Source organism: Stylophora pistillata, chromosome 1, assembly GCF_964205215.1.
Source record: "Stylophora pistillata chromosome 1, jaStyPist1.2, whole genome shotgun sequence".
In the NCBI taxonomy this organism is placed as follows: domain Eukaryota; kingdom Metazoa; phylum Cnidaria; class Anthozoa; order Scleractinia; family Pocilloporidae; genus Stylophora; species Stylophora pistillata.
The window spans coordinates 26422075-26447097 of record NC_142519.1 but is presented as its reverse complement, the minus strand read 5'-3'; the positions used below and the strand labels follow the sequence as shown (position 1 = coordinate 26447097).

General features: G+C 37.3%; 3 protein-coding genes across 3 annotated transcripts in view; 1 reads left to right on the top strand and 2 right to left on the bottom strand.

Annotated features, from left to right (window-relative positions):
- Nucleotides 1-28: 28 nt before the first annotated feature.
- LOC111320630 (uncharacterized) lies at nucleotides 29-5658 on the bottom strand. Its single transcript, XM_022923278.2, has 2 exons — nucleotides 5531-5658; nucleotides 29-3638 (listed from the first exon to the last, which is right to left on the bottom strand). The coding sequence occupies exon 2, from the start codon at nucleotides 1251-1253 to the stop codon at nucleotides 228-230; it is 1026 nt and encodes a 341-aa protein (XP_022779013.1). The 5' UTR covers nucleotides 1254-3638; nucleotides 5531-5658; the 3' UTR covers nucleotides 29-227.
- Nucleotides 4522-18698, bottom strand: LOC111320632 (copper homeostasis protein cutC homolog). The gene is made up of 8 exons (XM_022923279.2): nucleotides 18553-18698; nucleotides 12423-12482; nucleotides 10190-10358; nucleotides 9080-9120; nucleotides 8550-8585; nucleotides 8082-8215; nucleotides 7862-7889; nucleotides 4522-6863 (listed from the first exon to the last, which is right to left on the bottom strand). The coding sequence occupies exons 1-8, from the start codon at nucleotides 18602-18604 to the stop codon at nucleotides 6643-6645; spliced, it is 741 nt and encodes a 246-aa protein (XP_022779014.1). The 5' UTR covers nucleotides 18605-18698; the 3' UTR covers nucleotides 4522-6642.
- Nucleotides 18699-18701: 3 nt separating this feature from the next.
- LOC111320641 (small ribosomal subunit protein mS39) overlaps nucleotides 18702-25023 on the top strand; it is a 29138-nt gene continuing 22816 nt past the window's right edge. The window contains exons 1-7 of the mRNA XM_022923294.2: nucleotides 18702-18816; nucleotides 21182-21240; nucleotides 22145-22181; nucleotides 22845-22890; nucleotides 23118-23186; nucleotides 23774-23869; nucleotides 24798-24861. Of these exons, the coding sequence (XP_022779029.1) occupies nucleotides 18737-18816; nucleotides 21182-21240; nucleotides 22145-22181; nucleotides 22845-22890; nucleotides 23118-23186; nucleotides 23774-23869; nucleotides 24798-24861 (451 nt within the window). The 5' untranslated portion in view covers nucleotides 18702-18736. The remainder of the gene's footprint in view (nucleotides 18817-21181; nucleotides 21241-22144; nucleotides 22182-22844; nucleotides 22891-23117; nucleotides 23187-23773; nucleotides 23870-24797; nucleotides 24862-25023) is intronic.

The window sequence follows — 25023 nt, the reverse complement described above, 5'->3', positions numbered from 1 at the left end:
TGCTAAGAAAAAATTCTCCAACTCAAAATCGATATTAAATCGTTCTTTATTCATAAGTCATCATAATTAAATTCGGCTGTACGGAAACTCTGTTATTATATTAAATCAGTGAAAGGCGTCATTATTACCATTTAGGATCGTGTCTTAACGATAAAGTAATTGCAGAATCAAAGTACCACAGACTGGTACGTAAATAAATAAAGACAACTCAGAGACAAACAAACTCATTACACAAAGATCTCTACTGATCGATAATATGAAGAAGACATTTGCAAAACTTGATTGTATTCTTGGATTCTTGTCTGTGCGTATTCTCCGAAATCAGCACCAGCCTCGATAAGTAAAATCGCACATTTCCAGTTTCCCCGCCTAACTGCCGCATGTAAAGGTGTCCAGCCGCTCGCATCTTTCAAATTTACGTCCGAGCCGTGCTGTATAAGAAGCTGAGCGCATTTCAAATCCGCATTTGCTGAAGCGATATGTAGTAACGTTTGCCCGTTTGGAGTTTGAGAATTCAAGTCCAGATCTTGCTCTTCTAGAATACTTTTAGCTTCCGCATAAGCCTTTTCCGTTACTGCAGAGAAAAGAAGAGTTGTAGGAGTGAATGAGATACGCTTTCGACTTCGCGCGCTCCTCGCACTATATTCACTCGAATCCCACGAGTCCATCGAACTGGAACTTAAACTGGGACTTTCGTGACCTTGGAGCTTATCTCTTCTATTCTCGGCTGGATAAACCTTTCTTCTTCTTCTTCTTCGAACCAGTTTCAGAGGAAAGCTGTGTCGTAAATAAAGTACAACTTTCATCAACATTAAAACCCTCCTAAAGTATCCCTCGTCTAAGTCTGTTACCTCAGCGGCGTCGCCTCTCGAACAGATCCGACTCCTTGGCGAAGTATCTTTATAAAATAACCGGTTGTTATCCGAATCTGTTGAAGTTGTATTAAGTGATCTCCTGTCGCCGGAATTGATCGAGGTCTCAGAACTTTGCGAGTAGGCAGAGTCCGAAAAAGAGTCGTTCTTTTCTGTTTCAGGATAATCGGAACTCGACGTTGATATTGTTGCATGTTTACGGTTATAAGAAGATAAGTGTTGGTTTGTTAACCCACTATCACGGTTTACAATGATACGGGTTTCTTTGACCGATTTCCCGTTTACTGCCGACTGACGACTCCACTTTGGTGATAATCTCAACGAATCCAATATTCTTTCCACAGCTGACATCGAACTTTCTTTCTTTGGCGTCCTATCCATTGTTTAGCTTCCCTCACTATAACCGCCGCTTACAATAGTTGACTTTGTAGTTTCTCTATCATTAACTGAGGAAGGCAGAGAGATGCAGGACCTTACATCTCCGTCACAAAGTAGCCTTTTGTTGGTCATATACACTTGTTTAACTGTCGTTTCTTTCGATCGCTCTTTCCTGTTGTTAACTTTTTGTAGCGACTCACTAATGTTCTCTGGATAAATGACCTTTGTGCTGACTTCCTACGCGAGCTTTTACAAAATGAAAGAACCAGTTTAAAACTTCGCTATCCTCACGAACATGTCCAGTTGAACTAATCACGCGCAAATGACCGTGATTGCTCCGAAATTGGATTTATCAAACAAAAGCCCTTCGGGTCATGCCTTCTCTACCACTTAACACGGCATGTTGTCGTAAGCGACGTAGCTGCTTGACATTAAAATTTCATAAGACTTTGTAATCAATCAAGCGAATAAACACAGCCAATTGAAGCGATTTGCATGTAATCGGTATTGTTGTAATCCCTTTGTACTTATTGTGGTTCATTTCTAAAGCCGCTTACTAAAAGACGTCAGTAGAAATTTAGAGATTTGGTTTCACGATGTAGAGCAAGCTAAATTTCAGAGAAAAACAAAATACAGCAAGACAATCGTGAGTAGCAAATGCTCCTTAATAAGAGAAAATAGTTGAAAAACCTTTTTTTGACTCAGAGTGGGACACAAGGAATGTACAGTTTAATGTTCAAAGAGGTCTCTCTGTACACCACCCTAGATTTGTTTTTATTCATTATCAGCAAGCCATTTTCGACATAGAAAAGTCTACCTGTTCCTCAAAACTGAAAACATGCGAATAATAGGCATCGCAGCCGACTTCGATAAAACTGTTCAATGCCTGACAGAAACCATTTGGAAAATAACCTCTTTGGTTGAGTAGGAACATCATTCAGCGCACCGGTGGTTTACGTAATAGCCCTAAAAGAATGGGCGAACGCAATTAGGAAAACGCCAGTCAGAAGCCTCTCACAAAGCATGGCTAGCACCTTAAGCGCAATAAAAAGCGGTTAATAAAACCGGTTAGTTTCTAAAGAAAATTATCAGAAACTTTAAACGACAACGTGTGAAGAAGATAAGAAAGTAATTAATGACGCAAACTGAAGCTTATCTGTGTAACTATGCAGTTATTGAACGAAAAAGTATTTGAAATAGTTCAAATGCCAATTGGACTTTTTTTTCAAATTGAAGTGACCTCACTGCATGTAAGCCGTTCTAGACTTCCTAAGAGGATTTGAAAATTTCGAAAAAAAAATTGGCATGTAAGCCGTTCTAGACTTCCTAAGAGGATTTGAACAATTAAAGAAAAAAAAAAAAATTTGACAAAGCATCACATTTAAGCACGTGAGTAAAGGGATATGCTATAACCCAGTAATTACCGCCTAAAAAAATTCAGTGAATTGTGAGTTACAAATGACGGTGTTTCTCATTGCCTGGGTCAACAATAACATCCTTACTAACTTTCGAATTCCCTTCCTTTTAGTACTTTACGTTTCAATGCTCGAACTTCTGCATGAAAAACTATCAATCGATTAGAAATGCAGCGCAGAGTTTTCAAGGCATCAAAGAAAAATATGTCCGGTGATACATATATCTTATTAACCAAGCGCGAGGGCCGTACTGGGAGAATATCGGCCCGAGGTCTTGACAGTACGGACCTCGCTGCGCTCGGTCCGTACAAGAAAGACCGAGGGCCGATATTCTTCCAGTACGGTCCTCGCGCTTGGTTAATAAGAGATTTATTATACGACTGAAGTTCAAAGGGACACAAGTGCGGTATCATTCGGGACAGTGCCCGTTCCAATACTGAGATAATATTAACCGGCAATTGAGCATTTTGATTGGTTGATTTTAGTTATTGGCCCTCTGACTGCCCGAGTCATGTAATAATGCTATGCACGACAGAAAGCAAGTGTTTAACCCTTAAACTTCCCCAAGTGACCAAGGCAGAATGTCTCTCCTTACAATATCAAGCAGACACGTTATTAAAAGGCCTTTGATAGTCTAGATCGCCCCTTTCTTTGGAAATTACTAGCTCATTATGGAATTCCGCAGAAGTTTATCAACATCATAAGAAACTCTTACGAAGATACCACCTGTAAAGTCATTCATGAAGGCCAGCCGTCGGAGAGCTTCGAAGTTAAAACCGGAGTAAGGCAGGGCTGCCTTCTTTCACCGTTCTTATTCCTCCTGGCAATTGATTGGATTATGAAGTCATCGACAGCGGTCCACAGGAACGGAATACAATGGACGCTCACCCAGCAGCTTGATGACCTGGATTATGCCGACGACATTGCTTTACTATCTCACTCAGGAGCCCAAATGCAGAACAAAACCAGCGTTCTGGAAGAAAGGTCAAGAAAAACTGGCCTTGTTATCAACACCGCAAAGACCAAAGTCATGAAGATTAACTCAGGTTCAAGGAGGAAGATCAGAGTAAATGACGCCGATATCGAAGAGGTGGAATCGTTTACATACCTTGGGAGCATAATAGACATATGTGGGGGAACTGACGCAGACTTTGCAAACAGGATTAATAAAGCAAGAGGAGCCTTCCACTCCCTTAAGAAGATGTGGAGCTCTGGAAGCATATCTACATCAACTAAGCTGAAAATCTTCAACTCTAATGTAAAAGCTGCGCTTTTATACGGGGCAGAGACATGGAGGATGACAGTCAAAACGGCAAGAAAGTTACAATATGTCAATCATTGTTTGCGTCGAATCCTGAAGATACATTGGACAGACAAGATCACAAACGAGGAGCTCTGGGAGTGGACAGGTCAAATACCGATGGTCAAGCAAGTGAGGAGGAGAAAATGGATGTGGGTAGGCCAAACGCTGAGAAGACCTTCAAACAGCATTGCGAGGCAAGCCCTGCGTTGGAATCCACAGGGAAAACGAAAGAGGGGACGCCCCAAGAATACCTGGAGGAGGAATACGGAAAAAGAGATGAAGGTCCTCGGGAAGAGCTGGAAGGAGCTGCAACAGCTGGCAGAAAAGAGGCGTCAGTGGCGGCAGTTTGTCGATGGCCCATGCTCCAACCTGGAGCCAGGGGCTTAACTAACTAACTAAACACGTTATTAGTTGATTCGATACCAAATTCTCCCAACTAACATCATAACAATTGTATGGCAAGCAGTAAGGAGAGTTGCTAATGAGATCTTAAGAGTTAACCGACTTTTGGAAGCTCCCTATCATTTGCGCTCCGTTACTACGTGTTTCAAAAAAAGTTTTTCAAAATTATTTTATTTGCGGAGTCTGTTCAGCTCTCTCATATTTGGAAGTAATTAGAATCAAACATTAATTATTTGAATTACTCAAGGTTTGGGTATACGATAGTGTTGCAGTTCTTTACGAAACAGAAATCATAAGAGAAATCCAAGAAAAATATCTTAGTGGCACTTCTTAAAGATCAGTTTGTAACTCAAGTTTTTTCGCATTGCATGTCCAGTAAGCGCTTCACAGCACACACCTCCACCGTAAAAAGAAAAGAAAAAAAAAAGAGAAAAAGAAAAAAAAGACTAAGACCTTCATTAATAAGAACGAGTCTTGGTTAATTCATTCCATCTTATGTTTGACCTCATTCTCACTGCCTAGGTACATCTTATTCTTACTCTACTACAACAACTGAATATACCTACGACGACAATAGTTTGACGAGTGGAGAATAGTTAGAATGTGTATGCGGTGTTCTTACTTTATAAGGGTTATCAAATACAATAATTTCAAGTAACAAAGTAAGTAAATGGCAACGCCCATTTCGCCCCCCTTCCCCTCGACCCGCATTGAAAACAAAATGCTAAGTATAAAAAACAATATTAAGTATCGTGAGACCAAGACCTATGAAATGGTCTTATAAACGTACTAGGCGCGTTTTAAGCACATATTTTGGTCCCCTTATTTTCGAGCTGCACTGTTTATATGGCTCATGCAGAATGTAATGGAGACAGGTACTGTGACTATAAAAACATGAACAAACAACTGCCCCCATAATTTATAGGAAAACTTCTCTGAGACAGGTTTGACGCTTGTTCTTGTAAAACGCGTTGAATAAAGCTTCAATTCATCCCCTAACAAGGTAATAGTACTCGAGTATTGGAACAACATTTCTTATCTCCCCAGTGAAACACCGCTTGGATCGCAATAAATAAGGGCAAAGGTAAATGACAATACACTTAAAATTAATTTCAACAGGGTGGGAAGACCCCACATGTGAACTGATTAATGATAATTACCATGAAAGCCCTTCACTGAAGGCTCCTCAAAATGTCTTCCTTTGACGTTTATAAAAAATATCATCGATGCTTTTGCGTGGACAGTGTTCGTATCACGACTTCACAGTCCATAATTTGAACTATGTTCCATTTAATCGCATAGTCCACAATCAAAGGCATGCTATTGTAACAATACCTCTGACTCGTATTGAATAATTTGTACATTATGGGATCAAAAACTTGTTTCAATGCGTGTGTTGTTACGTGTGTAGCATGTGATATTTGATCATATGATACATTGTAATGTCTGAAGGAGCATTAAAAGGCAAAAGTTTGATATTTGATATTTGGCACAGAAATTTTGGATAGAACTCTTGAACCCTTTACTTCCCAGAGGAGAATCACATGTCTCCTGAAATCAATATATTATCCATTAAACAAGTGACAAGAAGACAAACTTATCTTCGAAGAGGTGTTACTTTGATATAAGACCAATTCATATTCAAATGTAAGGCTTGTACATAAGAGAGAGTGTCATTAATCAGAGCATAGCAGCTAAATAGTGTTTCTTGGCAGCGATATATAAAATTAACTTTAGGCTATGTAATATTTTGTTGTGTCACATTTCACATTCCTAAGTTTTAAACTATATTGTATAAATAATTATTGTAACTTTAGAACAGGGTACAAAGAAACAGTAGTTTTTCAATAAATAAATTAGAAAGGAATTTACAAACTAAAACAGCATAGTTTCCACTGTCTCACCCAAACAGAATTGTTTTTATAAAATACAAAGTTTGTTAGATGGCACAGTGTGAAATTTTTTTACAAGTATGAAAAGGTCTGAATCTTATTTATGAGAGGAGTTTGCAAGAGTTTGTGCATACAGTTTATAGATATAATTTTAACAATGAAACAGTTAAGCCACCACACAAAGGAACTAACACAATCATGATGGGACAAGAAGGTTCATCCAAAGCTATTATTCACATTTCTTGAAGGTGTGTATAATGATGATGTATGCGTAAATTTTAGTACAATAGTTTTGATATAATTCTAAAAATAAACTATCTATCTGTCTATCATATCTCAATAATTTACAATTTTCTCACCAGAGTGTGAACTACTATAAATCAAGAAATGACTGATCTTGCTACAAAAACAAGATTTTTAACTTTCTCATAGCTGGCCACCTTTGTAATAAATTCAGGCGGATTCAGGGCCCCACCCATAGGACAATTAGTGTTCCTATAATCCATAAAAGATGATATAGATTGGCGAGCTGAACAATGAAATTCCCTAGCACCAGATTCCTGTAGTATACGTTCCAAATTACGTTCAGTTATTCCACCACCTACAAAAATAACATGTGATCCTTCAAATGCTCTCGAAAAAGTTTGAAGAAACTCTTAGTTAACTGTATATATTTATCACTATGCTAGGGGGGAAACCTCTCAAGGAACTGACTACATTGCACCCCATTTTGTCAGAAATCAATGTATGTTAGGTTCTTAAGCAAAATCATCAAGAATGTAGTGATAGTAATAACAGTTACAATAATAATTATTATTATAATAATAATCATAGTAATCATGATGATAATGACTAAGTCATAATTCATTTACAAATAAATTTTATCCATATACAAACACAGTCATATTGGTTTACTGTGTTTATTACATCCATTTTGAAATCACTGGTGGTCCCTGTAATCTGATTGGCTCTAATTGGTGAGATTTATTCATGAATCACACCATTTTTTGCTCTAAATCGCATCATTTTACACTTGACTGAGTTTTTGACACATGACGTCAAAGTCTTTCTGTTTTGCATACAAAATAAGATGTAAAAGCATTTCTGGTTCCGCTTTTTATTTAAAAACTGGCTCAGTACTGCATAAATAAAATACTTGAATTGACCAAGTCCTGTACTTGGGTGATTTCAAAATAGATGTAATAAAGTGGTAATTGAACCTCGTGTTGTGCAATTTTGGTCTGAAATCATAATTGGGATTTCAAATCGAACTCGCAATGTGTGCTCGTTCTATTTTGAAATCACGCCTATGATTTCAGCCCAAATTGCACTCCACTCAGTTCAATTATTATAAATACACTTAGCTATTAGTGAGAAACACTCACAAGCTGGTTTTCAGGTATTACACACAAAATAAATTAAAATGGAATAGAATGAATAAAGAAGCTAAAGTTTTATTAGGTCAACCTGCCAAACTCATGGACCATGTGTCATCATAATAATCAATCCAAGAGAAGTACTTGTGAAAACATGTGCCTCAAAATTCAATCACAAAAAACTAATAGAGGAGACTGACTCATTGTGAATAGAAAAACCTACCTGGAACAATAGTGATTCTGTCTTTTGCCTAAAAAAGACAAAGACTCAAATTATTCATGTTATCTGGAACATGAATTCTCATTTGATGCCTACTCACACAAAGAAAAGCCTTTGAATAAATGACAATCTCACCTGATGCTACATCTTTGAAGTTTAATTTTCTTCCCTTTGAATTTATCTACTAGCAATCTTGACTGAATTTTCGAAGAATACTAAATACCTTTTCAATTAGATGTGTTATTGTTGGTAATCCTTCCAGTGCTGAAGAATCTTGTCCACTGGTTAAAATACGCTCAAAGCCTAACTTAATAATAACCTCTAAAGAAGTGTAAGGATCTTTGAGCATGTCAAAAGCTGAAAAAAGCAAAAAATTATAACTTCAGTCAACTGGAGCCACCAGAATGGTTCAATAACAAAGTAACATTTATCAAATAATTATACTTCTAAAATGTATATTGGAAAGCTTAAAACAACGCTGGTGTTAATCATGTTTACTTTACTTTTTTCTTACACTGACACTGACTATTGCTAAATAAAATTGAAGTTTTTAAGCTGGGTTTGTAAACTTTTGCACCCAGTCAACTGTGTGGAACTTGTCTACATGTAATGAAAAATTTGATACTTAACCAAGACAGAATTCTGGAATGTTCAACAGTAAGTATAAAAATAAAAAATAAGAGAGAACTACCTCTATGGAAAGTAGCTGGAAGTGGACTTGCTAAATCTAAATCAAAGAAGAGAGAAAAAAAAATTACCAAAAAAAAATCAGATGGACAAAACATAAAATAATGTTCATACCTTAAGAGTAAGAACGTGAGGGAATTTCAATGCTTAATCAAGAGAAGAGGTTTTAATTTATATCTGCAGTGAAACCTCCAGAAATGGCCATTTCTCAGTGGATGCTAGCTCTTTATGCATGGTAGCTAAAGTTACATACTCCATAATTTTCATTTTCACTAATCTAAATCACCACTCCCCTGTTTCAACAGCTTCCTTTCTAAAATGATCAGTCACCTTTACCTAGGGAAAAGTTCAATTGTGCAAACTTTTAATTCTCCCTACTTTCACTTAAGATATGCCATCAAAAACACTGATTGATGAAAGGGTTCTCTGAATTATGTTTACAACAAAATGTAAGGGACAAGGCCACTTGAACTAACATGTTGCCACATTGTATTGAAGAAATATATAATTATTAATTAAAAAAATTGGTCTAACCTCTAAGTTCTTCACATCTCACAGTGTCCACTGCACCTTCGCTAAAGGACAACAACAGCACTAATTAAAATAATAATGATGACAATGACAATAATAATACCAGTAAAAAAAATAATTAGTTTAATACCAGAATATCTGCATGGTGGCCCTGCATTAGAAAACTTACTACAAAAAAAAACAAAGTACCTAAATCAAGAGCTAAGTACTAATGAACATCTTGACTTTTTGTAAATCATGGTAAAAATCTGTAAAACAATGATTAGAAGCGAACGAAATTTACAATCTTGGGAGAACTGTAATTTCATGCGCTATCACTGAATCCTAGCAGCACTGTGTATTAGCTTTGGTCTCTGAATATCTTAACCAATAATGTTATAGAGCAAAAGTCAGCACATGACCTTATTGGTTAAAGACGCTCATTTATATACAATTTAGATAGAGAGTCTATAAAAGTTCCTTTTGTGAGTAGTACAACTAGTTGTGAAGCCCCAACATAAACCTTCAACCCTTAAGATTGGTTTCTAAATTTCTCCCTAAAATATCACTCTTGAATCAAATATAAAAGTGAGGGGTACAAAGGAAATGATCATCAATTTCAGAAGCTCCTGATTGTTGATCAAATTTTCTTTGTCACTAAGTTGTCAGTACCATAGGAAATGTAAAGAAAACAGTGTGGAGAATATCAATACTGAAGTAAATAAATAAACAAAAAAATATGTTTATTGAAGCTCCCCCATAGGGGCTTTTCAGCCACAAGGTAGACTAACTAAGTGTTTGAAAATCTCCACTGGCAGTGGGCTATTTATAGAGCACAGCTGAGGAATTGAACCAGGGGCAACCGAGAACAAATCCAGAGAGTCACAGGGTGGAGGAATTGAACCAGTGACACCGGATGACAAGTACAGCACCCTAACTACTCCACCACGCCACCTCCTGCTGTAATGTGAGGGTATCAAGGGTTAATGTGCATTAAGAAATGCAAAAAAAAAAAAAATATATATAAGCACTGAAGTAATACCTTGGGGTGACTATGTATAGCACAAATAATATTTTTTCCCTCGCAGCATACAGCACTACTGTGGTTTAAAAAAATTTCTAACACTTACACACCTTGTAAGGATGCCAAACACGACTCCATCTGCCCCAGCTTCCTTGAATACCTTGACGTCTTCCTTCATAACTTCAAACTCATCTTCAGTGTAAAGAAAGTCACCTCCTCTTGGTCTTATCATTACAAACACTGGAATTGGTGATCTTTGCTTGATAATTCTAAACATTCCTGCAACAAAAAAAAAACAAAAAAAATTTAGTTTTTACAAGCAGTTGGACCTTGACACACTGGAGACATTCAGCACAGCATTTACAGAAAAACTTGAAACACAAGTAATTTTTAAAACTAAAGGTAACACATTTTGCGTTTACTAAGAAGAGGTGATTTTCTGCTATTTTTGGAAAAGTGTTGATCAAAGTGATAAGAGGAAAAGATGGTGAGATCAAAGACCATTTTTGCTATTTGCTGTTACCATTTACATAATCATTTTCAAATATCATAACCCCTCAGACATCGAAAATCAGGGGTTTCATTAAAATTTGGAGCAGGAGGGCATCTGGATTTCACAGGTGGGTGCATCTGTCTGCAAGGCCCAAAGGGCCTTGCCTTCTTGGGGGGTCGGGGGGGCATGCTCCCCCTGAAATTTTTGAAATTCTACAGTTGCAGAGATGCATTTTCCACCATTTTGAAGCACAAACTAACATCCCAAAGTTACCAGCTCTTTTTAAATTATGATTTGATGCATCAGTCAACAGACAAATTAGTAGATTTGCTTTTGCAACATTTAGTTGCATGGTAAGGTCACTAGAAGCTGTTTTAGTAATGTCATGTATTTCATTATTTGCCAAGTTCTCGGAAGGCGTTGTTTCTGTGCAGCTATCATTTGCTGGGATCTCAGATGACACAGTTTCTGTGCAAATATAGAGTGGAATATAAGTGTAAAGAATTGTTAAGTTGTTCGTTTCAGAGGGTATATGATTTCAATAAAAGTATAAAAAAGGAAAAGGTGTTGGTGTTAGATTTCTTCTATTTTCTAATCTTACTAAGATGGATCTGCTAACAAACACACTGGGTTAAAAAGTTCTTTTCTTTACAGTTGCCATGAACGAAAGATTTCTGTTACCACACGAGTAGAGTTTTTGCATTCCACCACAGACACAGACGAAGGAAAGTTGGCAGCTTCTACAACAAATTGACTTTCAGTTCCCGTCGCTCATAGAAGGTTCAAATTTCAAAAGTAAATCAGAAAAGAATGGAGCTTTCGGGACAATTTTCAATCACTATAGGAGCAGCATGTCTTTCTGAATATAACTCAAACTTTAATTTAGTGCGAACCCGTTGTACCATTTGCATAATGGTACGTCTTGAAACTCGAGCCGGCGGGGAAGAAATTGGTCACGTGCTAGGCAACCACTTGAAAGAGCTAGCCAACTAAGATAACAATCTTAGAGAAAATAAACTTCGTGTACTTGATAAAAAAGGGAAGAACTAATTTATTCCAAGTACTGCTATTTTTTTATGTTTTGGCTTTACTGAAGGCATTTACCACGACAAACCGTGAACCGGAGATTTCTGAATCCAATGTGCTAATTTATTTTCATTTACAGCATTGAAGACCTCAATATTAATATCTCATTTGTGAAGGGCAAAGATATGCCTAGTCTCCCTTGCAGTTGTTTTTAGTCTCGTCACGCAACGCTCCTCCCCACTCATCAGGCAGATTTAAATCTGCCTGATGAGTGCTTAACGCACGAAACTCAGAGTTGCAGCGAACCATGTGTGTTTCTTTCTAGTCACTTAATGTTATATAAGTTTAAATATATTTTTTTAGAAGACACATTAGGAAAACATAGGAAAGTAACTTTTATATTTTTCTTATGGTTGAGATGTTACAAGCAGCCGGGCAATTTGCCCGGTACCCGGCCCTTAATGAAACCCCTGGAAAATTAGCACTAAATAGTGAACTACAAAGTGAAAAAGAGTTTTTATTAGTCAAACTACCTTCAAAGAAAATCAATGCAGTATCAAGCAGACAAGTAATATGAATGAAAAATGTCAATTTGGAGGATCATTAGTTAATACCAGACTCTGAACCAATAACATAGGAATTCTATGACAGTCAGTAAAGTTAATTACTATTATAATAATAATAATTGGAATCCGAGAGTGAAAGGGTAAATGGATCTAGATCCTAACAAGACAACTTGATTATAAAATGGATCAAAAGTGGATATCAAGTGTTAAAAGTAAAAATATTTACAAATACTATTGTACACAGTAAAATTCACCTACCTAGAGATGGTGTGGTTCCACCTTCCATCAGATTGGAGCACAGTTCAACACGAAAGGCACCTACATACAAAAGAGGGACAAAGCTAAGACTATAGAAGAATAAGAAGGAAATGAAACTTCAAATCCAGAAATTCATCCTTTGATACAAAAAAAAGAAACACAACAACAACAACCTAGCTCAGAGGATCTGAGGGTTAATTTGAAATTTCTCCCATATATGCTATGATTATTATTAAAGGGAATAGAGTAGAGCTGAGAAAATATATGCAATGTTTCAAAATTTACTAGGATTACTTAATGTCTTGAATTCTACTTAATATGCGGGGGGAGTTTGAGGGGAGGTGTAAAGAACAGTGGAAATAAACTACTTAGAGAAATAAAAACTCAAACTCCCCTCTCATATAGGGTAGAATTCAGTACATTAAGCAATTCTTGTAAATTTTAAATCATTGCACATAATTATTTTCTCAGAAGCTCTACTCTATGCCCTGTAAATAGAGGGTAAATTTGAAATTTCTCTCAACAATCCGTAATGAAAGCAATATCAGCATTTTTTTCACTGACTTCTGCATCACTAATTTTTCAGAGGTATGCACCTTTATGTATAATTTTTGACTACCCAGATCATGTGTGTAGTTATACCCTTTAGTTGCAAGAGTTGATAGTTGGTTGCTAGTCAGCACAGAGTTGGACAATGGTTGCCAATACTCAGCCAGTAGTCAGACAATCCTCTTCTGATAGAGGATGGATGTCTTACTGTCTCAAAAGTAAACCAAAATCTTTACTGAAAAGTCAATCAGCCCCCAATCTATGAAGAGACAGTCAACAATAAGCTGACTGCCGTGCAACTATTAACCAACTAATCAAAACTATTGCTTGATTGGTCATCAGCACCCCAGTTTGAGCACCAATAGGCCAGTGTATGCATCATGCTTGTAATTGGACAGTTTAATAGGACAGTTTAAGGGACAATTAACATGTTGTGCCTGTGTAAGTGGACATGCGCATGCACTGTTGTCATGCCTAACTAACTAAATAAATAAATAAAATGTCTTCATTGCTCATCAGATAAAAATACATGTCTAATGTTACAGGATAAAAAGATTAAAAGTTCAATACAATAAAGACTAAAAATGTGAAAACTATTATTACGCATAATAATAATAATAATAATAATAATAACTAATACAGATTGTTGAGATAAATTTACTTTATGGAAAGCGGTCACAGCGACCACTTTCCGTCTCACAAGCCCTTATATGTGATTTAAACTTGTGGGACGTTAAAGAACCCACACACACCTTGAAAAGAGTAGGGCACGTAGTGCCCAGTGTTGTGGTCTATCTTTGTGCAGTGTCTATCCAGGGTGAATTGGGGGGAGGGGTGGTGCCTCGCACGGACCTTGTATTCCGTTCGCACTAACCCTTCCAGGTCTAGTCACACCAGGTAAAGTCGTTAAAAACAAAAATAAAAACAAACTTTTGTACCAGCCTTCTTCCTCTCAAATGTTATGTCTCTGGCTCCAAAAATTGACGAGATTTGCCATGTGGTTCAACATGCAAATTTCAATCTTATTTGCATAACTGAGTCATGGCTAAAATCACACATACAAGATTCTGTTGTGGAAATAGACGGATACCATCTCGTTCATCATGACTGGAAGGAAATAATCCATGGCGGAGTTTGCATGTACATCAGAGATACTGATTCCCTTCTCGATTGTTGTAGATCTAGCAGATGAATCTCTCAAAGTTTTCTGGCTGGATGTCCGACCTCATCGACTCCCAAGAGGCGTGAATAACGTTATTGTCGATGTTATTTATCATCCACCGTTAGCTTCGAATTCGAAAATGCTGGATTATCTGATGGAATGCTTGTCCTTTATTGAATCGCGCCATTCCAACTGTGGGATTATTCTACTTGGCAACATCAACAAGCTGGATACAGTGAAGTTAAAATCAAACTTTGATCTCAAGCAAATAGTTAACTTCCCTACTTGAGGATGGAATACACTTGACCGCATTCTAACAAACCTTAAGGATCGCTACACCCCACCGATTGAGTGACCGGCCTTTGGTCTCTCAGACCACTGCTCATCTGAAGTACAACCCAAAGACCATCCAGCACCATCTGAAAACGAGATCATTATCAAATCATCCACCGTTAGCTTCGAATTCGAAAATGCTGGATTATCTGATGGAATGCTTGTCCTTTATTGAATCGTGCCATTCCAACTGTGGGATTATTCTACTTGGCAACATCAACAAGCTGGATACAGTGAAGTTAAAATCAAACTTTGATCTCAAGCAAATAGTTTACTTCCCTACTTGAGGATGGAATACACTTGACCGGATTCTAACAAACCTTAAGGATCGCTACACCCCACCGATTGAGTGACTGGCCTTTGGTCTCTCAGACCACTGCTCATCTGAAGCACAACCCAAAGACCATCCAGCACCATCTGAAAACGAGATCATTATCAAATCAAGAGATTTACGCACAAGTAATCGCCAGGCTATCTGTTCCTATCTTGAACAAGTTGATATCACATCACTTGTCAATGCAGTCGATTCATGTGAAGATAAACCTTCCTTATTGCAGTCTGTAGTGTCACAAAGTCTTTACCTGTAACGGAACAGACTCAAATATACAAGAAGAGTTTACACCGAAAGTAGACAGATCCAACGTATCTAAAACATCCTTAGGTTTAGCAGCCAAGCCTGCAATATCTATGGATACCCAGATATAACACAGTCCATTGTTCAAACTGGTCTTGACTTCGTAGCGCCTATAAGGACAAAAACTATTCATGTCACCGAACCACCATGGATTAACCAGAGGCTTAAATCTCCAATTAATAAGCACCAGACAGCTTTTAGTCTGAGAAATAAGGACAAGTTTTGCTGATTAAGGAACCTTGCAAACCATGAGCGTAAGACATGCCGATCAAAATACTATAACAGCAAGGTTGAACACTTGAAAGAGAGTTCACTAGCTCAGTAAGTGGACCAAAGTAAAGAAACTTAGCAGCAAGTCAAAAGCATCTGGCACCAAGGATAGTATCATTAAATCTCTTAAGCATTTAAACACTGGCGACATAGGTGAATCAATTGACATCTCACTAGCCAACCGCATCAATGATGGCTTTTTAACACCAACGAAGGACTTTCAACCCTTAGCCAAACAACCAGCCTCACTGGTCCTGCACTTTGAGTTAAGTCTATTTGTTACCTCAGTGGAGGTTTTTAAAGCTCTCTTCTGCAATCAACCTCACTAAGGCCCAAGGGACTGATGGGATGCCTGGATGGTTACTAAGGGAAAATGCAGATTTGCTTGCTGACCTGATTTGTGATATTCTGAACACTTCCTATCGTGATTGCCGTCTCCCCCAGGCGTGGAAGGAGGCTGATGTCATTCCTGTTCCAAAGCAAAAGTCAATTTTGATATAAACAAGCATCTGCGACCCATCCCAGTGACCCCACTCCTGTCTAAGCTGGCAGAAGATTTCGTAGTGGAGAGGTTTGTAAAACCAGTGGTTTTAGTAAAAATCGACAACCAACAGTTCAGCACCATTCTGAATTCGTCAACTGTAGACGCCCTCATTGACATTATCCATCATTGGGCCAATGATACTGACCACAACGGCGCAGCAACTAGAATTGTTTTTTTTTTTTTCAATTCTAGAAAAGCATTTGATCTAATCGATCATTCAATTCTGGTGAGTAAGCTGCGTATGCTTGATTTGCCAGAATCGATCATATGTTGGATAACTGACTTCCTTCAAGATTGGAAACAGACTGAGACTCAAGCTAGGACAAGACTGCTATTCTGAATGGCGATCTATCCCTGCCGGGGTCCCACAAGGGACCAAACTAGGCTTGCTATTTTAAATTCAAGATGAAATAAAGGTTTGTTGTTGTTGTTGTTGTTGTTGTAGGCCGTTGGTTCTCCCTGATAATGATAGGTAATATCAGCGTTCCCAGCATGCAACTCTGGAAGTAGATAGACAATATTGCAATCTTGGAGATTGTGGCAAAGAACCAACCAAGTATGATCCAAGTAGCTATCAATGAACTTTGCAATAAAACCAAGGCAGATACCGTAACTTCCAACTAAATGAAACCAAATGTAAAGAACTCAGGATAGACTTTTCTAAATCAGACAAGGAATCCAATCAATGTAAATAACATGCAACTTGAGATAGTCAACCATGGCAAACTCTTAGGACTTAACCTAAGTAGTGATCTCAAATGGAACATCCATATCTCCGAAATTGTAAAGAAAACAGCATCCAAGCTCTATTTTCTGAGACAACTCAAACGATCCAAAGTAGCAGGTAAAGAGCTGACCCAATCTTATACAACATGTATAAGACCTATAACCGAGTACGCCTATCAAGTCTATCACAAAGCCTGCCTAATTATCTTAGCAATGACCTTGAATGTCTCCAGAAATGTGCAATGCACATTATCTATCCAGAGCGCAGTTATGCAGGAGCACTTAATGAAGCTGGCCTCCAACCACCCTCTGAAAGGCATCAGGTCATTACGTCAAAGTTCTTCGAACAGATCACCACCGATAAGAATCATAGACTCCACCCTCTTCTCTCAGAAGTGAAAGCCTTCAACTATAATCTTAGGAGAAGTTCAAAGTTTGTACTACTTAAATGTAAAATGAAGCATTGTCAATCCACTTTTATTAATTTTAATTCAAGTTTTTTATAATTCTTAAAAGGCAGACATACGCTGATTGTCTAGGATCATCGATATTCATATTTTACAAATTCATATATTTTTCTGAGAAATTTTAATTGTAAGCTATATTGTATTTCAGTTTTTGACTGCAACTCTTTTAGCAAATAAACATCTATCTGTCTAGTCACATATATCTGACATAAAATATCATTAAATGTTGTATTTAAAAGTTTATCTATTTGCAAATGTGTTCTTATAACGTTTGGTGTTACTTTAGCCTTTGGTAGCAGTTAAATTGTTCTTTACTTGCAGTGAGCATATCTTCAGAGGGTGGTTATGATGTTTTTATTCATGAAATGTTTATGATGTTTTTATTCATGAAAATGTATGACCACTGTCTGCGTTCTTTCTCAAACTTTGTCATAGTTTTGACAAATTAGTAACAGGAATTTTGGGTTGTCCAATTCTTTCTGTAATCATACTCAAACAAATTGGACTCCTGCTTCCCGGTCGTCCAATTTTGTTAATCCCTCTGCATGATTATAGACCCAATTGGACTCCACTCAGTCCAATTGTCACTATAAATCTACCAACGTTCTATTTACATGTCAACCATAAATCCAGAGATTGACCAATCTATCAACCCTAGACTACCTACTGTACACACAATCCAAATACCCTTCTGTCACAAATGTCAATATGCTTGGATGAATGAATAAAATGTCACAGATTTTGCTAAGCCCGAAAGCAGACCTCCATTTGGTTAAATTTAATTTCCCTTTGCTTAATTACAATTTCCAAGAGGTATTTGGTGAGTTTATTAACAGAAAGGGAGATGGGGGAGGGAAGTTACCAGAAGGGCAATCACAGGGTGGCGACTCGTATGATACTATTCCTGAAGTAACCAATATTTCCCTTTTGTTGGTCAACATATGCATGCATGCATAGTTAACACATGCATGCATGCATATATAGTTAACACATGCATGCATGCATATATAGTTAACACATGCATGCATGCATATATAGTTAACACATGCATGGTTTTCTAAATATGTGCGTAAGTTTGACACAGGCAAATTTAACCCCCTGCCATACAGTAACGCAGCAGGCCAGTTGAACATCGTTACTTCCTGGTGTGATGCGCTCTGGCGGCAACAGACCATATGTTGCCGCCAAAACGCGGTGTTCTACTTTAACAGGTTTGTGAATTAAACCAGACTAACCCTTGAAAATAATAACCTCTTACTTCTCGCGAGATAATTTATGGTGGAAACAATGTGCATCAAAAAGGAGACTAATTTACTTTAATAACTTGTCCAGACACAACTGGATCCATGCTATTTGGAAACTAAAGTTGTGGATTGTATCGCGTTATTTCAATTAAAAAAAAAAAAAGAAAAAAACACTAATATAAAGCCCGGAATATTTCTTACCTCCTTTTTCGGCATTTAACGCAGACTGTACTGAGTCTATACAAACTTCCATCTAGATACTTGGGAATTAGCCGATGACGGCAAGGAAATACGTAAGGATGATAAAATTAACATGTAACCTCCCACGAGAGAAACCTTTACTTTCATCTGTGGAGGACTGGTGTCGAAAATAATAATTCACAAGATGGCGGCCTCACTGGTCATGTGTAGTCGCTGTGCACGAAAGTTAAAACATATTCGCGTAAATCGACCCCTAGCCCTGAGGTAAGATACGGAATAACGCTGATATACCCGTTATGGGTTTAGAACCTCTTAAAATGCACGATCGAGGTAAAATAACGGTCAAATTGCTGTAGAATGAGTGCGTATTGGGTGTAGATTTCCGTCAATTCCAGAATGTACAAGTAGAATGGACGAGCACCAAGGAAAAGAGTGGCAGTGAAATGTTGATTCCTTGGGATTTTAGGAGATCAGGCAAACTATAGGCTGATAATTTTGGGAATAACTCTCAGTTACCCGAAATTTTGATAGACTTTGACATCTATTCCCCCCCCCCCCCCCCCAACGTCTTAAGGTCCCCTAGCCTAATTCTGCTGGGCACAAATTTTATGCTATTTATTCGTATATTTTATGCTATTTAATCGTATATTAATACTTAGTTATTTATTATTTTATTTAAATTATCTTGTTGTGTCCTTACTTAGTGGTTTTAGTACTGCTATTTTAAAATTGATACATGAATAAAAGTTCATCATCATCTTGGCTGCATAAACTACATGATTTCCCGGATTGTATGGGGTATATGGTGTGTAACACTTCTTGGAGGTATGCTGCATCATACATAGGCATACCTGCGAACTCTCCCAGTTTTTGCAGGAGTCTCATCAAAGTTTTCATCAAATCTCCCGGTCTCCCGGTTAGAGCACCAAATCTCCTGGGAAATACCTATTGTTGCTTTTTTCAATTTTTTTTTCAATAATTTAGTTGTTTTCAAGATGTCAAAAAGGATTTAGCGCTCTTATCTGGGGCGGATCCAGGGGTGGTTCAGTCCAACCCCCAAAGTTTTCCCTCAAAGTGCTAGAAATCATGTTTCCTAAGACCTAATTTTCAAATCTCCCAGAGGCAGCATGCCCTCAGACAATTCTCCGAACCCCCCTTGACTAAATCCTGAATCCGCTCCAGCCTATTCAAGCTGTTCTCAATTGGAAAAAGTAAAACAGAGCAATTAAATTGATTTACATTTAACACGTATCGTAACTGGTCAGAAATCAACCAATCAAATTGCATAATAGGTAAATGCTGTTCTAACTGAGAGACACCAGGAACATTTGGAAGGCCTTTGGATGATTTTCGGAGAGTTTTCAGACATTGTCGGAAATGACATTCTTAGAATGCCAAAATTTGGAGACCTCTCCAGATTTTTGTACTCGGGAGTGTTGGTAGATATGCATAGGGTGTGTAAGTTGTACTGGAATTAAAATAGTTTCACCTGCACCTACATGTATTTAGTCTGAATGTGTCAAGCGACTTAATATGTCCCAGCCAAAACTGTAGAGGGGTTTACAAGAAGGTGCAAGAGAACTTGTGAGGGTGATTGTTTCATCACAATGATTTGCTTAGATTGCATCGTTTTTCCCCCCTTTGTTTTATGTCACTTGTGGGAGTAATTCAATGTAGCTTCTTCCATGGTGGACAAGCCCCTGCAAGTAAAACATACCAAGTGAATTTCCCCAACATTCAAACCTTCTCACATTTAAATTTGTTACCAATGTGTCAGTGCAATGACTCAAAAGAAACAGGTGCATGTGAATCTTATTGAAATTATGCTACACAGGTTATTTAAGGCAAAAAAGTTTATTTTGTGAGTTTGTTTACGTATCTATGACAAAATAACAAATAGCTCTGCTGGATATGCATGTACCATTGTATATATTGGACTGGTTTGATTCTAATAATAATAATAATAAGATAATAAGATAAATGATCATGTGGTGCACAGTAACCGCCTCCCGGTTAGCTCAATGGATAGAGCGCTGGACTGTAGTGCGGGAGGTCAAGGGTTGGAGCCCCGGCCGGACCAACACTCAAGGTCTTAAAATAATTGAGAAGAATTTGCTACCTTTCTATAACATCAAGAAATGGTTAGATATTCTAGTCTTCTCGGATAGGGATGAATAAATGGAGGTCCTGAATAAATGGAGGTCCTGTCTCCTGCAGGGTTGGGGCAGGAGACGTTAATTTCCCACACACGAGATTACTGTGTGATGGATGTCCTCCCCTGGGGTGGGACGGGTGGTTTAGGACAGCAGGTCCACATCAGCTATTACAGCTGCCAAATTAATCAACCTGCTTAAACAAATAAATGAACAACAACAACAGTATCATCAGCTTCCTTGGACAGCATTTTTTATGTCAAAATTGTTGGCAAATCTTCCCTGTTCCTTGGGAAGCACCTTTCTGGTGTATACAAAATTTTCAATTACAAGCTTTTGGAAGGGCAAATATCTAACTGAACCAAAAAGGTGGAAGTTAAAAACAATGTTTTGTATTCCCACAAACTCACTGCATACCACTAAATAATATGCAGACTAGACCTGTAGTTATGTGCATCATTTTCTATCCTTCACAGACCACTATGTACTGCACCTTCAAAGTCATCTTCTGATGAAGTGGAAGATAGAGCTACATGTGAGTTACATGTTTTGACTTGAAAAACCATTTTGAAAATAACAAGTTTGTCACCATGGATTTAGTCAAATAATAATAATAATAATAATGAATTAGCCCAGCTTGCCATAAAGTCTCCTATAGCTCAGTAGTAGAGCATCCAAAGCACTAATCAGAACATCATGAATTGGACTCTTGTTAGGAGGACTTGGGTTTTTTTTTTCTCTCTGGTCATACCTGTGACATTTGCAGAATAACATCATCCTTCAACTACAGGTCTATTTGATATTTTTTGATATATGTAGGTTTTAATCTGTAGATAGAATAAGAAAGATGGTAAATCCTTTGGAATTCGAATGTCTGAGGTTCAATTCCTCGTGGGACTCAATTGTTTCTTTGTCCCATCCTTGTGACAAGATGAACGACATCTTTCTCTATTTCTTTACCAAGCTCAAAATTTAGCATCCTTCCTATTCTACTGGCAAACATGATGCTATCAACATTGCCAATCCTAGCAGTAGGCAGAACACATGTCACATATGAACTTGGTAATGGGCCTTGGTCACAACAGAGTCTCTGTGGCTCAGTGGTAGAGCATCAGAGTGCGGAATCCGAAGGTCTGAGACAAGACCAAACAACATCTTTCTCAGGTCTTAAACTTGTTGGATACACACTGAATCAAAATATGGTGTCCAATTTTAACTGCCATTGTTCTGGACTTACTAGCCTCTCACACATGTGATAATCCTTTTGTGTTTCCACGTGAAGACAAGGCTAGTAAGTCTAGAACAATGGTAATTCAAATTGGAGGCCATATTTCACTTCGGTGTATAGTTTTCCAGTTTATTAATTATAACCTGTTGACAACAAAAGTCCAAAGAGTGAAGATTCTGAGGTTAAAGAATTATTTCTTTTTATATTTCAGTTGATTTAGAAGCTCTCTATACCTCTTCCAGGAAAAGGTAAGTTGCCCTGTTGGCTTCCAGACCACAGAAACTAGTTGAACTGGTAAAACCAGCTTTAACATGAACTAACTATCCATGTCAGTGTTGTAAGTTAAAGTGAGAATCAGGTTAGAATTACCAATTTCAATTTTTTTTGTAATTATGATATTACTTCTAGAACAAACTAAGTATAAATTACACTAGTTTGAACTCATTTTGACTTGACTTAATTTGTGTCATGGTTCAGTTTTCTCCTTTGTTTGATATTTTTGTTAATCAGTTCGATTTTCAGTTTTCTTTAATTTCTCTTCAATTGATCATCATAATTGGAAGTAATGAAGGGTAAAATTTACAAATTGAAGTGGTTTATCAAAAATTTAAACCAGTGTTGACTGTACAAAACATACCTTTTATTCTTCAAACAGGGTTATGTTATAATTCCACAAATATTTATTAGGTTTTAAATGTTGTAAGCCAGAGAAAAAAATTAAACCACATTTTTATTACTCACAAAAATGAAGGAAAACCTCTATGGTCAACCCTTTACTTTAAAATTTTTCCTTTATTTCTAAATTGCCTACCTAAGAAACTTGAGAGCAAATCTACAGTTGTCAGTGTACTTTTTTAAAGATCCTCAAGTATACTTAACCTGTTTTTTGTTTTGTTTTGTTTTTTTCCCAGAGATCCATTTGCTGTATTGAGAGCATTGGAGTCTACTGTAAAACCTGTGAGTATCCTTTTTCTCTTGTTTTATCCTTACTGCAATTAAAACTTGCTCTCCAATGGTTACATTAATCTTTAAATTAACTAATTAATTATGTTTTGATTCTTGGGAGGCAAATCATACGATTTGCCACCTTCTACTTTGAACAGTGTATTCAGTCTTTCTCTCTTAACTTTTTTACAATCTTAATAAATTTTTGAATGTTAAAAATTCTTTCTTTTGATATTCAGACACATTTCATGCCCAACCCTGAGTTTATTGAAGATGCTAATTTGCTCCCAAAAAAAAGAGACATGAAGGTTTGTTCTTGATATGGTAATGGCGGATGATGTTTTAGATCTTGTTTTATTATTTTTGTCTCTCTGTGTTGAAGTTTGTTGAATGCATAATAATAATTTAATAACTTAATATTTATATTGCGCAAATTAACATGTGGATATGATCAAATGCACATCACAACACTTTTCGGGGGACTTTGGCCAGACTGCATCATGTAGAAACTGTACAGTTCTTAGAAGTAGTTAAAGTTAGGTAATACTGCATTTACATAATGTCTTCATGTCTAGATCCTTTGCTTCAACTTTGATTTGTTTTATTGGATTTTAATTTTTATTAATTGTAATTAGGATTTTATAATTTACAGTTATGTAACAATCCTGTTGATAAAGGCTGATAGTTTCAAAAGAAACTGTTTGGGGCTGTGTCAGTGGGGGTAACGAAATAATTTGGATATATCAACTTTGTTGATATATCCAAAGTATTCGCTCCGACGAAGGGCTAACGCTCGAAATGTCAGCTTTTATAATCGCTACGGTGGCCAATTTACCATTTCAACTTTGTTGATATATCCAAATTAATCCTGTTGATAGTTTCTTCTTTCTTGTAGGAAAAGTGTTTTTGGGCTAAGAGGTCGGGTGTGGAAGCGGCCAAGTTTGTGATCTCAAATTGCCCTGGAATTTTTCCACTTTGGAATGCAAACCCTGTAGGTGGACATTTTATGCATAAATCACACCCCAATTTGATTCCCATAACCCTTTAACTCCATGAGTGACCATAATAACGTTTAACAACGCTGTGCTCTGAGGAAAATTGAATGGAGCCCAGTGCTCTGAAACTGTGAAATCCAGGGTGCCCAGCATATGCTTTGTATGAAAAAAAATAAAATTTCCAAGTCACCCAAGAGCAAAAGTAAGGCGCCAGGGGCCACCAGGCACTGCTAGAGCACAGCCTTGTTTAAGTATTGTATGATAGACAGTATAGGGGAATCCTTGTTTACAATATTTGCCTCATTAGCATAAGCAATTCAGTTTCTGATGGAGCTAAAAATAAATCAGTTCTGAATATCGAAAGTTCAAAGTACGATTAGCTCGGCCAATGAATACGAGCCTGATGCATTGCATACTTTTTGTGCAACACGGGTTTAAAAACTCAAAATTTTACGTAGAATGTATGAGCTCATTAGTGCTTTTGCCACCCAGAAATTTTGCAGTTTTTGATGGACTTTTTCTCCTTGAATATTACACCCAAAGAGCTAAACATTTCACCATGTACTAAGGTTTTCTAGCTCTTTAGCTGCCTGAAGTCAATTTGTATCTAACATGCTTCCTTCTTTATGCAAAGCCGTATGCAAATGAGCAAAAATGTAAACAATGACGTCAGCGTGAATCCGCCTATAGAGAATTGCCAATGAGAGCTTGAAGCATTTGGTATTTGATCAACTCCTGGTAATAACCCCCTAAATGATATTTTTCTTCATTCTCATCACTTTTTTGTTTGATGTTGCACTGGTAGTGTATGTAGAAATTCTGTATTGGTCACTCTTGGGGGTTTAAGTGTAAAGATTTCTAGTCTTTGTCTACATTTGTTTTGTGTACCTTCCATCTTTTTTTCATCTCTCCTTTTCACACCAGGCATGGAAAGTAGATGCCCAGACTGTTGCGGATGACGACATTCAAACTGAAGATCAACTTAAAGGTTAGTCAGAAGTTGCATTTTGATTTGAACAAGTGCACTAAAACATTGATGGAATTAATCACCAACATCAAAAGTGTTATCGTGATTAAGTAGTTTTCCTACTTGATGCATATTGGTAAAATTTTGATCAACAAACTTGACTGAGAGATCACAAACCAACCA